The sequence below is a fragment of the Columba livia genome, chromosome 10 (assembly GCF_036013475.1).
Source record: "Columba livia isolate bColLiv1 breed racing homer chromosome 10, bColLiv1.pat.W.v2, whole genome shotgun sequence".
Taxonomy (NCBI): domain Eukaryota; kingdom Metazoa; phylum Chordata; class Aves; order Columbiformes; family Columbidae; genus Columba; species Columba livia.
The window spans coordinates 21,459,213-21,472,096 of NC_088611.1; the positions used below are offsets into that span (position 1 = coordinate 21,459,213).

The following is a 12,884-nucleotide window of genomic DNA, read 5'->3' on the forward strand; positions in this document are numbered from 1 at the left end:
ATGACTTCCCCAAACCTCACTTATCTGTGTTATCCATCTCAATTTTGGCATGGAGCTACTGAAGTGCTCTGTGCCGTCTGGGTTAAATCCATTTACCTTCTGGTTCTCCCTTTGCTCACAGCCAGCGCAGTTGAACCAAAAACCCAGACAAGTCATGAAGGATTTGTCCGCACAGAGAGCTGCTCCCGAGTAGTTATTCCTCGTGAATTGTGCTAAATTAAATCCATAGATGGATATTTGTGTTTTGAAATACTCATGCTTTATTCCAAATTAGCTGAATCAACTGTAGAACTAGATTGAATTAGTCTGGCGTAAGACCAGACTTCTGTGTTCCAGCATAAAAGCATCTATACAAGGAAAGAAACACTAATAGCTATTTTGATTTGGATCAATCATATCTTAATTCAAAGCAATGTCCAAATGTGTGTGTGTATGGTATTCTGGAAGGATCTGTGTTTCTGGAGTTGAGTATTCTTACCTGGCTTGTGCTGTGGGTTTTATTTTTTAAACCAATGACTTTTAGCATGCAGGAAGCTCTTGATGATGGTGCATCTTGAAGGCTTTACAGCATTTGAATAGGAAAGTGAAGACTGTTGAAGCTGAATAGAGGTGAAACAACCTAATTCTTTTTCTAAAACAAACCTTTCTTAAGTTTTCCAAGTTGTACAGTGATAACTGCGCATTTCACGTTTAAAGCGTCTTCCACACCTGTAGCGACTCTCACACTGGATACATAGAGCGTGTGCAACTGGAGAGGAAAGGAATGTCTCTTGGAAAACGTCATTACTGTGTGCATTAGTGCTGAGCCTACAAAGGCTATTAAAGAAAGCCAGTAAAACCAACCTTTATAGTGTGAACTCTCTCTCTTCCAATGCAGAAAATATATATTCCCATCTAGATGAAGAGAGCTCGGAATCTTCAGCGTACGCTGCAGCTCTCCATGTGGAAAGACTCCGTCCCCGGCCGAAAGTGTTCATCTGCTATTCCAGCAGAGACTGTCAGAAACACATCAACGTCATCCAGTGCTTTGCCTATTTTCTTCAGGACTTTTGTGGCTGTGAGGTAAACTCAGCATTTGTGCTGTGAGCAGAGCTGCCCTCCTCGAAACAGCCCCCCCAAAACTCATAATGAGGTGTTTCAGTCTCTCCTTTCCACAGAGAGAACTTTTCAGTCTTTTTCTAAACAATATTCTAAATATGCCTAGGCTTAGAATCTCAGACTGCTCTCTAGAATGTAATCAATATATGGCCAGTCTTTCACTTCTTAACTGTAAAAAGGCAAGACAATTGTTAGTCTATTTTTGCAGTATTTTAATCCTGCCACTGTCATTTAAAATATATTAATTTGGAACTGTTTTTTCAACTATACAGCAAGTCTGGCCTCTAGTGGCCACACACAGTCAGATAATCGATGCCTCACGTGTTTGGGCATGTTGAGTTTATTCCTATATTTAAATGGCTCAGGTAAGGTGTTTTATAAGTGACTTGCTGGAATCCCCTTTTCAGAGGCGTCCTTTAGCTCTGCTACACCAAACCTCTTTGGAACAGTGTGAAGTTGAGCTGTTACTGCTCTAACTGTGTACCGTGGAACATATGGTATCAGGCAGCATTTAAGATTTATGTAACAAAATATTGATAGCATCCACACCCAGAAGCCATGTGTAGTTATTAAAGCTTTAGGGTTTAATATAAAAAGCGATGCTCAATGCATAACAGAACAGTCATAGTTAAATTCATCATTCTCAATTGTTGGATAAATACAAGCTGACTGACTGACTATAAGTCATTTAAATTTTGTTAGCAAATATATCTAATAATGAACATCAACCAGAATGTCCTTTTCTTTTCCAGGTGGCTCTAGATTTGTGGGAAGATGTAAAAATTTGTAGAGAAGGGCAGAAAGAATGGCTTATTAAAAAAATAAACGAGTCCCAGTTTATCATCATTGTGTGTTCCAAGGGAATGAAATACTTTGTTGAAAAAAAGAACTGGAAACACCGAGGGGTAACCAAAGAGCCCGGGAAAGGAGAGCTCTTTGTGTTCGCCGTGCTGAGCGTTGCGGAGAAGCTTCGCCAGGCAAAGCAGAACCCAGGCGACCTCTGCAAGTTCATCGCAGTTTACTTTGATTATTCCTGCGAAGGAGACGTCCCTGGGATCCTGGATCTGAGCACCAAATACAAACTCATGGACAATCTCCCTCAGCTGTACTCACATCTACACTCCAGGAACCTGGGTGTGCAGGGCTCAGAGGTGTTTCCTGCTAACATTAGTAAAAGGAATTATTTCAGGAGCAAATCTGGGAGGTCCCTTTATGTGGCCATTTGCAATATGCATCAGTTCATTGATCAGGAACCGGACTGGTTTGAGAAACAATTTATTCCCTTCCCTCCACCTTCTTTACGTTACTCGGAGCCTGTCACGGAAAAATTTGATTTGGGCTTGGTTTTAAACGACTTAGTGAATAAACAGGGGATGGATGGTGATTTTTACCTGAAAACAGATGTAAATATTGTTTCAGCTGGGAATTCAGACTCTCACTGTGTGATTCAGCACTTAAACCTTGGAGAAGATACAGAAACTCAGGACATTCAAGGTGGTGGCAGCTGTGTTCTTCAGCCGTTGTTACATGTTAAAGCTTCAAATCTTAAAGATATGCCTCGGGATTCCGGAATCTATGACTCATCTGTTCCTTCGTCTGAATTATCTTTACCTTTAATGGAAGGACTATTGACAGACCAAATTGAAACATCTTCCATTACAGAAAGTGTTTCTTCATCATCAGGCTTAGGTGAGATACAGCAGTGTTTTAGAAATTGTTTTCAGTTATTGTGAGCATATTTCTGCCATCTCAAAATACTTAAAATACTATGTGAGGAGCCATATACGAGGCTGAAGAGGAACATAAGTGTTACGTAAAGATGGTAAAAAAAAGAGGTTTTAGTAACTTCAGCAAAATGAATCTTTTCCATAACTTATGGGGAGGAGATCCTTAGCTAAGCAAGATTTCACTAGAATTGTATAAATAAGTCACTTCTCAGTAACTGACAACGTCTTTCTCGCAGGGACTTGGCTGGGACGCTCAGCTGACAGCTGGGTGGTTGAGTCGGGAGGGTGATATGGTGAAGCGTTCTTATAGAACAGACATAAATCTTAAACTGACAGCCCATTTTGCTCCGGCACGTACTAGAACCGTCAGGGATATCGTCTATACCGTGGTTAACTCAGGTTTCAGAACGACGTTGTGCTTCTCGTTGGATATGGGTCTGGGAGGAATGGAGAAACAGGTTTCAGTGGAGAGATTTAAACGTTTGCAAGACACCCTCCAAAGTATAAAATTACACCCAGCTAGAAAGTAACTGTTGCCTTGGGCTCTATAGAAAAGCTCATCTGAGCTGCTCTGCTGCTGGAGCGAGTGCTGACACTGAGCTCATTTGTTACACTTTTCTCTTGGCTAAATGGGTTTTAAAAAATGATTCAGATAATTCATAACTAATGTTTCATGCCAGAATTATCTTTGAGGGAGAGAATATACATGTTGGTTTACAGATATAGCATCTATAGCTATAGTCTAGGTAACCCATAGGACAGAATAACTAAAACCTGAAAACTTTTCCGTTGGAAAAAAATACAGATTTCCTGATTTAATTGCATAAGCCACAAATACTCTATTATTGTTTCAAAATTATTATTATTATTGTTATTGTGATGATGATTATTATGATTATCTTATTTAACATCCTGCCATCTTCTAACAGCCCTTTTTTCACATTTGTGGGAAAAATTACAGACGATGCCCACAAAGGTTGTAGTGCTGGATGGCAGCGGGATGCCAGTTTGAAATGCTCGAATGCTTTTCCAGTGGTCCCTCCGAGCCAGTCCCAGAGCTGTCAGCTGCTGTCCCAGCTGCCGAGAAAGAGGCAGTGTGCCCAGTAATTAATTCTCAAGTCACATACCTCCTCGTTAACATGTTCCAGCTATAGAGGTTCAATGTTATAGCCTGGCTGGTGGAGCTGGATCTTAACACTGATGTTCCAGCGTCTTAAGGAAACACAAAAGCTTCTGCCATTATTCCATTCGCTGCCCCTGTCTGATAAAGTCCCACCTGGGGAGAAAGTTTGTATTAATTCTGTAGAGAAAGGGTTCCTGAGCATTCAGCCCCATGAATGTACAGCACTGGGATCCAGAGGGTTTTCTTAAGGTTTTTTTGCATTGTTTCTAAAATATCAACAAAATACAAAATCAGCATTTCAATTAATGAACTTACTTTTTTTCCCTTTTCTAGGGGAAGAAGAACTTCCTGTAATCACTGCTACAAAATTCTTAGTGCCTGGGATATGTAAAGCAGAACTTCACTGCCACATCCATCCTGAGGAACTGCAGGCGATCGCTCCTTTATAACACCTTGCAAATTGTTCTGCATTGCCACTTTATCAACAGCCTCTGCTTGTGCTCCAGCTGCCAGCCGTCTCAGCACTAAACCTGCCTGAAGGAGCAAATACTCCCTGAAGAAAATCTGGTATTCCGATGGGACATTTTATGGCCAGTAAACTTGCATCCGTTGGTCTTTGTGTACAGTCTTTCATGATTTGAAAAACGTAGCATGGAAAAATATATGAGAATTCATTTCAAAATGATCCTTCTTACTGATTTAAACATTAAGATACTACACTGTTTACAGATGCTATAATGAAAATTGACTTTGGGGTTTTTTGCTAGGAATAATTTTGCGACTGGACCTATTATAAAATAGTTTGGAATGTTAAGTCTTGCTCAGTTTTGTAGTCCAGCCTCCAGCTGTAAGTGCTGACATACCTGATGGCAGGAGTGTTGTAGCGCATGAGAGCAGGATTTTTTCAGAAGCAAGATAAACGCCAAAGGTGAGATCAAGCAGTTCTTCGTCAGAAGAAATCATTTTCTTCTAGAAAGGTTTGAGCTCCTTTCCTCACAGTTTCCTCTTCCCAAATGTTCGTGTGTCTCAGTATTTAATTTCAGATGGGTGCGTGTCTCCCTCTTCTGTCTGATTATCCTGTCTGTCCCCCACAATCTGTCTGTGATGACTCATGAATCGTTACTGCACTGAGTCTGAAGTATCATTTTGATAACAGACAGAATCGAGATCCTGCATGTGCTGGGGGATACCATGGAAACCAAATGGCCTGTTTTCCTCACGGAAGGGCTAATAGAAAGAATACTTTATAGAGATGGGGGAAGGACAATCAAATTTTGTATTTAAGACGTTGTTCTGGATTTGTTCAGCCATGAGGGATGAGCATGCTTTATGGGGTCCAGACTGTCCTCCAAGGACATGCTGCTGCAAAATCACCTGGCGTGAAACAAGTGAAGAGGAGCAGTTAACAGGCACCAATACTTTGTTTTGAGCCAACCAGGCAACGGAAGCCCACAAGTTATTTTGCAGTTATTTTTCATACTACTTATCATTACTTAGTGATTAAGGTAGTGTTATATTAACAAAAATACAAAAACTACAGCTGGACGTGTTTGTCTGAATGTGCATGTCCTTCCCTCTGCAGTGATGTGGTGGGTGGAGGATTATCCAGAATATCCCCCACTGTTCCCAAAGAGCAGCTCATCAGAAGTAAAACCCATTTGCGTAACTGCAGCTCTAGGCAGGATTATAATCAGCATGATAACAGCAAACAGCCAAGGACACCTGATCAATGTGCCTTGGCTGATTTTGCTCCTGGAGTCAGATTCTGTCTTGTTTAACTTGCCTTTACCTTCTGCTAACAGGGGGTGACTTCAGGAACACATCAAGGGAGAACTCACACACTCAAAATACTCTCTCCCATTGGATAGATGAGAGTTAGGCATTGCTGTTACATTGTGTTATGCATTTGAATAGCATGGGATAGAATTATTAAACCAGTGATGATTTTGTTAACTTGAGAAGGTTTAAAACTCTTGGGTTGATTTTTATTTGTTTACATCAGTTTGTATTTAATCATTTGAATTTCCCAACAAAAGACTCTGAAAATGATTGTCCCAGGTGGATTAAGGCAGTGCTGTGACAAGTATTTGACAGTAGCCATGGCCAGCGGACCTCCACGTGCTCTGCAGTTTTAATATGGAATTGTGATCCGCTAGATATGTGTTGGATTTGGGGGCCCTTGTCCATTAACGGAATGTTCCTCTTCCTCTTTTCTGAATTGGAAAGAACGCTAACTGGAAACTTGCAGTACCTGAGGAAGTTTTAGGTAGTTGTAGGTATATAGTGAATCATCTGAACCTTTTATTTTTTTATGCTGTGCCTTGGGCTGTACCGAAAGCAAAATTCTTCATGTTTTCCCAATCTTTGAAGTTGTAAAATACCTGGGTCAAACTCAGCAGAATAATTTCCAGGTGAACGCTCCTCCAGTAAATCCAGCTGTGGAGGGTCTGGACTCGCTGCAGTTCTGACCGTCTGGCTAGAGGAAGAGTTTGGATTGGCGGTGCGGGCAGGGAGGTTCAGACTCCGTGTGAAGGGCTGCACAGGGTGCACAGGGGCGCCAGGGCTGTGGAACACGAGGAGAAGCTGATTTCCGAGCAGGCAGCTGAAATACCTGGGGAGGCAGCGGGGCTTCCCCCGCGCAGCCGCAGCGCAGCAGCTGCGGGCCTGTGCCAGGCTGAAGGTCGGGAGCGTTTCCCGGTGCCCTTAAATTCAGCAGCGGAGCTGCTGGTACTTAACAGAACTGGGTTTGTTTGTTTTTTTCATTATAAAAGGTCTATGCAGATGCTGGTCAAATCTGCTGGAGGGGAAGAAAAGAAGAATTACTTCATTCCTTCTTAGTATAAGGTGGAAACAGCATATTGCAGGTCCTCAGAAGAAAGAGAATACAATTAATTGAAAATTGAAAGTAGGACAAGCCCACACTTAAAAAATATACATAACTGAGGTAATACTTAATCTGATTTAGTGGTTTGGGGTTTTTTTTCCCAAAACCACAGTGCTTTAAAAAATGAGAAGAATGTTGTGGATATTGAGATGCTGGAAGAACATAGTGCAGGATTTGCTATTTCAATGAGAACAGCAGCAAAAATCTATTTTAAACAAATATGTTAATACAGACATTATAGGTTAGCTTCCTGCTGTTTTCAAGCATTAGTAAACCGAATGTTGACAGCAAAAGGATCCCTTGAATTTCTACTGGGCTCAGGTGTGTGCACAGTATTTTGATGGTTTAAAATGTATTTTCTGGGAGGGAAGAAAAAAGTTGGGAAGTTAAAGATTCAAGATATGGCCATGTGTTCGGCATTTTCAATGTAAATCTAGTTGTTGCCATAATTTGTACCTGTACATAAACACATCAGCTGTTGAAAAGAGAACACAGCTGACATCTGCAGAAATACATTGTTTATGACACTATAATTTAGAAGTTAAATATCAAAATAAAAAATGTCTGTTTGGTTTCTTTCATTGGGCTTTTCTTGGTAGCGTAAGAATGCTCGGCTTGAGAGTCCAGTTGTTTTATCCAACACACTTCTAATGCAGTTACGCAAACCACACAAGTAACCAGACTCTGTGTTACCCATGTGCGTATGTTCTGCGGTGCTAAGCTCTCTGTCCTCTGCCTTGGAGCCCTGCACATGAGGGACTTGGTGGTTGAAAGAAGATGGAAAAAGGTGTTCCTCTGGTTTTTATACCTTCGGTTTAAAACACGAGAACCCTCAGGTTGTGTTCTTGATGTCTGGGAACTGTTGGCCAAAATTATTCTACCTTGAGAATGTGGAAACATGCGCTTTAATATGAGGATGTGCAAGTGGTTAATACGTCTCAGGAAACTTCAGGAAGTAAGTTCTCCTTTTTCTGTTTTTCTTTTTTTTTTGTCTTGCATTTAAATATTGTGGTGCCCGCCCCCACCGCCAGCAAACCCTTTGAGTTACAGTGAACAGCGTGTGCTGCACACAACGTGTGCATTCAAACCATAGCTGGCCAGACTCAGGTTGTTTGTAAGAGGTCAGAAGTTAAAGGCTGTGCTATAGATCAGCTGAAGGAATTTACCCCCTAATCTGCTGTGAGTTATTTTATTTTACTTATTATCATCTATTTTTCTTTCTCAGACTCATGAAAGCCAGAACAATGGTCAACTTATATCTTTTATAACAGGATACAATTTCATTCTTCTCTTAGAACTGATGTAATAGACTGATTTACCTGTGATCATATTCATGGGCACCATGATTTTGTATTTACAGCAGCCCATGGCAAAAGCAGAGATTGGTTGTATCGTCGTGTTCCCAGAAAGCAGAGGGGAAGGAAATGTGCTTTCCTCGGTGTCAGGTGTCACCTGGATGGCCAGAAATTGACGTGCTTGCCCATATCTGCCTCACGGCTAAAGCTCAGTTCTGAGTGATTTTGGTATTTTGCTCCAATGCGGATACTGCAGGAAGGCTGGGAGTTGAGAAACATTAATGTGAAAGTACAAAGGATGCTGGAGGGGTGGGGGGGAAGTTTAGTTATATATAGCTAGATATAACAGCCTGTATAATCTGTAATAAATTATTAATAAGCGTAAATTATAGCAGTGAACATCAGTGCAAGAAGAAATGAACATCTGAATAATTTTCTTAATAAATAAATTCATTTTTAGTGGACGGGGAGCTGTAACGTTCAAGGCAGGTTTAGCAGGGAAATCAAAGTGCCTTTTTTGCAGACTCCGCTGGTGGGTTCGGCCTTGGTCACAGACGGAGGACGGGACGAGCGCGGGCGTGCGGAATGCGGGAATTCCAACTGCTCAGGTGCTGCTGCTGGCAAAATACCTGCTTGGAGAGAGGCCGTCGTGGGGATTAGACAAGTCAGGTAAATTTATTGCATAATAGTCTATAGAATGGGTATTTTTTCCTCCACAGGGGAAATATGTAATTGTAAATGCTATAACACGTGTGCTCCCTGTGCAAAAGCTGTGTTAACCCTTTGACTGTAAACCAACAAATGCTTCACGTCACTTGCTCTGAATTTCTGTAGCAGCCAACCGTATTTAGGATGAGATTTTTCTCAAAAATCTGCAGCTATTGATAATCATAATGTAATTTCCTAGGGAATATAACGTTTCTTGCTAGTAGATATGGAACCCAAGATTTTACAGAGAGCCTGGGAGACTGATAGGAGTGTTTTTCCCATATGAGGGTAAAGCTGCCTTTAGGGGCTCTGCCTTTACTGGAATATTGACTATTGCCAACAACTGCACACCAAGAGTTCTTTATTACCTTTGACAGGACACTAAAAGTACAGATCAAAACTAAAAATAGAAGTCATCTCTTCCATGGTTAAAAAAAAGTGTTATTTCTAACCCAATTACAGAGGAATAAACTTGTCAAAAAACTGGATGCGTAGCAAAGCAAAAGGAAAAGTAAACACTTAGGGAACAGACTTGGTTTATTTATTTCTTACATAGTTACCAAACTAAGCTGTGTTTCAAAGAAAAACGTTTGCAGAAGGATTTTATGTCAAGGAAATAAGTGCTAAGAATATTTTCACTGCAGCTAGCAACTGCCCAGTGAAAATAATGTACAGCGCAAGTCGCGGAACAACAGTCACGATGTTAAAGTCCTTTTCAGCAGCATTTTCTAAGCCTTTTATGAGTGCTGTGGCCCCACCCTTTTTAGTAATGCTTTATTTCTCAGATGATTCATCCCATTTCAGTGGGTCTGATTATGAAATCAGATGCAAACAATGTGAGTGGGACATACAACAGAGGAGTTGTCTGGTGTGTCACAGGCAGATGGTTTTCCTTGCAAGTGCACAACTGGGTTATACGGGCCGGGAGCAAGTGGGGTTATCCTCGTTTTTCAGGCGAAATGGATCGGAACTAGATGGGAAATAGATGTGGCTGAGAGGGCAGCCGAGGTCGGTGTCAGCTCAGATGGAATGTGGGGATTCACGTCCCGGCCTTGAGCCATCATGGTGCTTTTCAGCAGCCTGGAACCAGGTGCCAGTTTGGCGGGAGATCCCATCATTGCAGCTTGTGCCGTGTTGCAATAACCAGTAGGATTTCCCAGGGCACAGTTTTACGCCCCAGCCGGGTTGTGTGGCATCCCTGCAGCGAGTCGTCTGCATGGTGGGAAACAGAGCGCACGGCAAGAAGGACGAGGGAGATTTGGGACAGGTGTTAAGCAATGTGGTTTATTTCCAAGGCACTTCTTGGTACTTCTGCTCCTCTACAAGTTCATCATTTGATGTGAACCTGGTTTGCAAGAATGACTCCTTTGCAACTGTGATGGAAGTCAGAAGTGATTTCATTGCTGTCAGTTGCATCATATTTCTTTCTAAATAATTGAGAATATAATGAGACCTGCTTGTCTTTAGCAACATCTGATCTAGGGGATGTACCCGTAAAAGTGATGTGTCATCAACAGAGAGGAAACTGTCTCCTCGTGTTTGTAGCTTTTGCAAACGTGCCAAGGTGTGATTTAGGTGTTAGGAAGGAAACCACCATCTCTGCGGAATAGTTGGACAATGCTCAGCGACCGAGGCTGGAGGGAGAATAATATTATTAACGGTTACAGTGAATCAGGAAAGCAGGACAGGATTCCTGTCTCTAAACCTTACCCCCTGTGCTTAGACTCCCTTCAGACCTGAGAATACAGGTACACTTGTTTCACTAGTCCCTACCCTTGAATTGGCTTCTTAAAACACACTTTTAAAAAAGTCTAACTGTCAAATATCACTGTTTTAAGATGTTTTGGACTGAAGTAATAACACATGTAACGCTTGCATTCTGTATTTTGCATACTAAAGAAAACTTCATGCTTGGTAAGATTTTAAAATACTGAACAAACAACAATTGCAAGTTGTGTCACAAAGTTTATAATCTTAAAACCCAGGAATTACAAATTAGTAATTACTAAAAAGTGTTAATCTCCCTGAACAACATTTTCACTTGATGTGGTTGAGCAGATTCCATGTATGTTATGTAATTATAGAATTTACATCAGCTATTCCTTCATTCCCCATGTCCATAAGTCAATGGAAATTTTGAGGACATATAGACTAAAAGTCAAAGGTCTCTAAACAAGCATCTCTCCCCATTTCCAGATGATCAATACCACATTTGGCTTTAAGTGGCACTGCCCAACAGGGCTGGGGGTCTGTGCCAGTTTTCTTGGCAGCAGCTGTGGTGAAGGCTCAATGTTCTGGGAATCCCTCAGAAATAATCGGACCTGAGCAGCCTCAGGGATTTCTCTGTTCTACTACTGACAACGATACTGCTGGGAGTTGAGGTTTTGCCCATAACAGTGTTGATTAAAACATAAATTTCTGTGTAGCAAACTTCGCCATAGGGCTAGAAGAGTGCCAGGTCCCCATACACCTGTCTGGTTTACGTGGATTGTTGCTTTAGGAGCAGAAAAAAGTAGTTGCAAAACTATTATGGCATCCTGATGGCTGTTTTCCAGTTGAATTGTCCCTACATTAAAAAGAGTTCTGTCTATACTGCATTTTAGCCGCAGCAGATTTAAACAACTGAAAGATTAAATCTCACTGCAAGATACTAGGTTTGAAATGGAAAGTTTAACTATGGTTGAGAAACACAATTAATTATTCAAATAAGCGTAAGTTTCTCGACACGGTACAGATGGACACCAGAAACACAGTCCCTCGTCTCAAGAGTTCATAATCTACTTGTTTCCATCTTGACAGCCCTGTTTGTTTATTTGTTTGTTTTTCTGAGCAGTAGGATTTCCACTTCTGTTTCCAGGTCTATTTCCCCACTACTTTCCTCTGAAACAGACATGCCTGTTACAATGTCAATAATTTGCCCCTACTTTCCCCAGATTGTTGACCTAATAATAACTTTTGGTCACTTGTTATTAATCTCCCTTGAGATTCTCAGCCTGGAACTGCTGCCATTTGCCTTTTTTGGGCCGGTCTCCTCGGCTGTTTCTCACCTCAGTCGGACCTGAGCTCCCCGGGCAGCGCGGGCTGTGCATGGGGACCGGTGTCCCCTCCTCAGCGCCATGGGAACCGGTGTCCCCTCGGCACCGCCGGTGGTTCGCAGGTCTCAGAGGGCTCAGGGGAGCCGGGGAGGGGAAGGTGGGCTTGTTCTGAAGGGGCCCGGCGCGGAGGAGCGGGAAGGCAGGGCCGCTGGGAAGGCGCGGACCGGCGGGCGGGCCGCGGGGCCGCGGGGGGCGGAGCGGGGCCGGCAGGCGCGCGTCTCCTCCCTCCGCCGCCCCTGACAGCGGCCGGGCCACCCTTGGAACCCCCCGCGTCTGCTCCGCTCCCGCCGCCGGCGGGTCCTCTCCGGGGCGGCAGCTCCGCCAGCCTGATGCCGGGAGCTGAGGAGGAGCAGCGGGGTGCGAGGTGAGGTGCTGTCCCGTGGGGCTGGGCGGGAAGGCGGCTCCTGTCAGAGCTGGACGGCTCAGCTCCTCCGGGGCAGCCGCGGCGGGGCAGCCGCACTGTGCCTCCGGGGGAGCCCGCCGCCCCTTGCGGGACTCCCCACGGGTGGTTCGGGACGGGCGCACCCTCCTCCTTCTCCATCCCCTCACACCATCGCCGCCCTCCTCGCCCCCCTCTGGAGGTTCCCCGGGGAGGGGGAGGCAAGGGGCTCCTCATCGGCGGAGCTTCGTGCCAGGGTCCGTGTCCCGGGGGTCCGTGTCCCGGGGGTCCGTGTCCCGGGGGTCCGTGTCCCGGGGGTCCGTGTCCCGGGTCGGGCGGAGCCGCCGCCTCAGGGCCGCCCGCGCGCTCGTGCCCCGTGAGGGGCCCTGCGGAGGCGCGAGGCGGCGGTTGGAGCCGGCGCGAGCTCGAGCCGCGTCCCCTCAGCGCCCGGCGCCGCTTGGCTTCTGTTGTGTTTCAAAAAAAAAGAACGTTAAAAACGTCCTCATGGTCAACTCTTCCACAAGCGTCGATTCAGAGGGAAAGCCTCGCGAAGGAAGGGCCGGAGTCCCAGGTGC

General features: G+C 43.9%; 2 protein-coding genes and 1 long non-coding RNA gene across 6 annotated transcripts in view; 2 read left to right on the plus strand and 1 right to left on the minus strand.

Annotated features, from left to right (window-relative positions):
- Window positions 1–7,408, plus strand: part of IL17RD (interleukin 17 receptor D) — a 40,255-nt gene extending 32,847 nt beyond the window's left edge. For both annotated transcript variants that reach the window (XM_021297978.2, XM_021297979.2), the window contains exons 11-13: window positions 878–1,062; window positions 1,851–2,787; window positions 4,282–7,408. In XM_021297978.2, the coding sequence (XP_021153653.2) occupies window positions 878–1,062; window positions 1,851–2,787; window positions 4,282–4,397 (1,238 nt within the window). In that variant the 3' untranslated portion in view covers window positions 4,398–7,408. The remainder of the gene's footprint in view (window positions 1–877; window positions 1,063–1,850; window positions 2,788–4,281) is intronic.
- Window positions 7,409–8,615: 1,207 nt separating this feature from the next.
- Window positions 8,616–12,884, plus strand: part of ARHGEF3 (Rho guanine nucleotide exchange factor 3) — an 87,549-nt gene continuing 83,280 nt past the window's right edge. Inside the window, exon 1 of one of the 3 annotated variants that reach the window (XM_065075773.1) lies at window positions 8,616–8,796. Coding sequence is in view for 1 of the 3 variants with exons in the window: in XM_065075772.1 (XP_064931844.1) it covers window positions 12,260–12,294 (35 nt within the window). In the remaining 2 variants the exon portion in view is untranslated. Of the gene's footprint in view, window positions 8,797–12,136; window positions 12,295–12,884 lie in introns of those variants that run through there. The other 2 variants (XM_065075772.1, XM_065075774.1) reach the window with 2 other exon arrangements.
- Window positions 9,355–12,134, minus strand: LOC110364416 (uncharacterized). The gene is made up of 2 exons (XR_002423175.2): window positions 11,883–12,134; window positions 9,355–10,469 (listed from the first exon to the last, which is right to left on the minus strand). It is a non-coding gene; the product is annotated as an uncharacterized LOC110364416 (long non-coding RNA).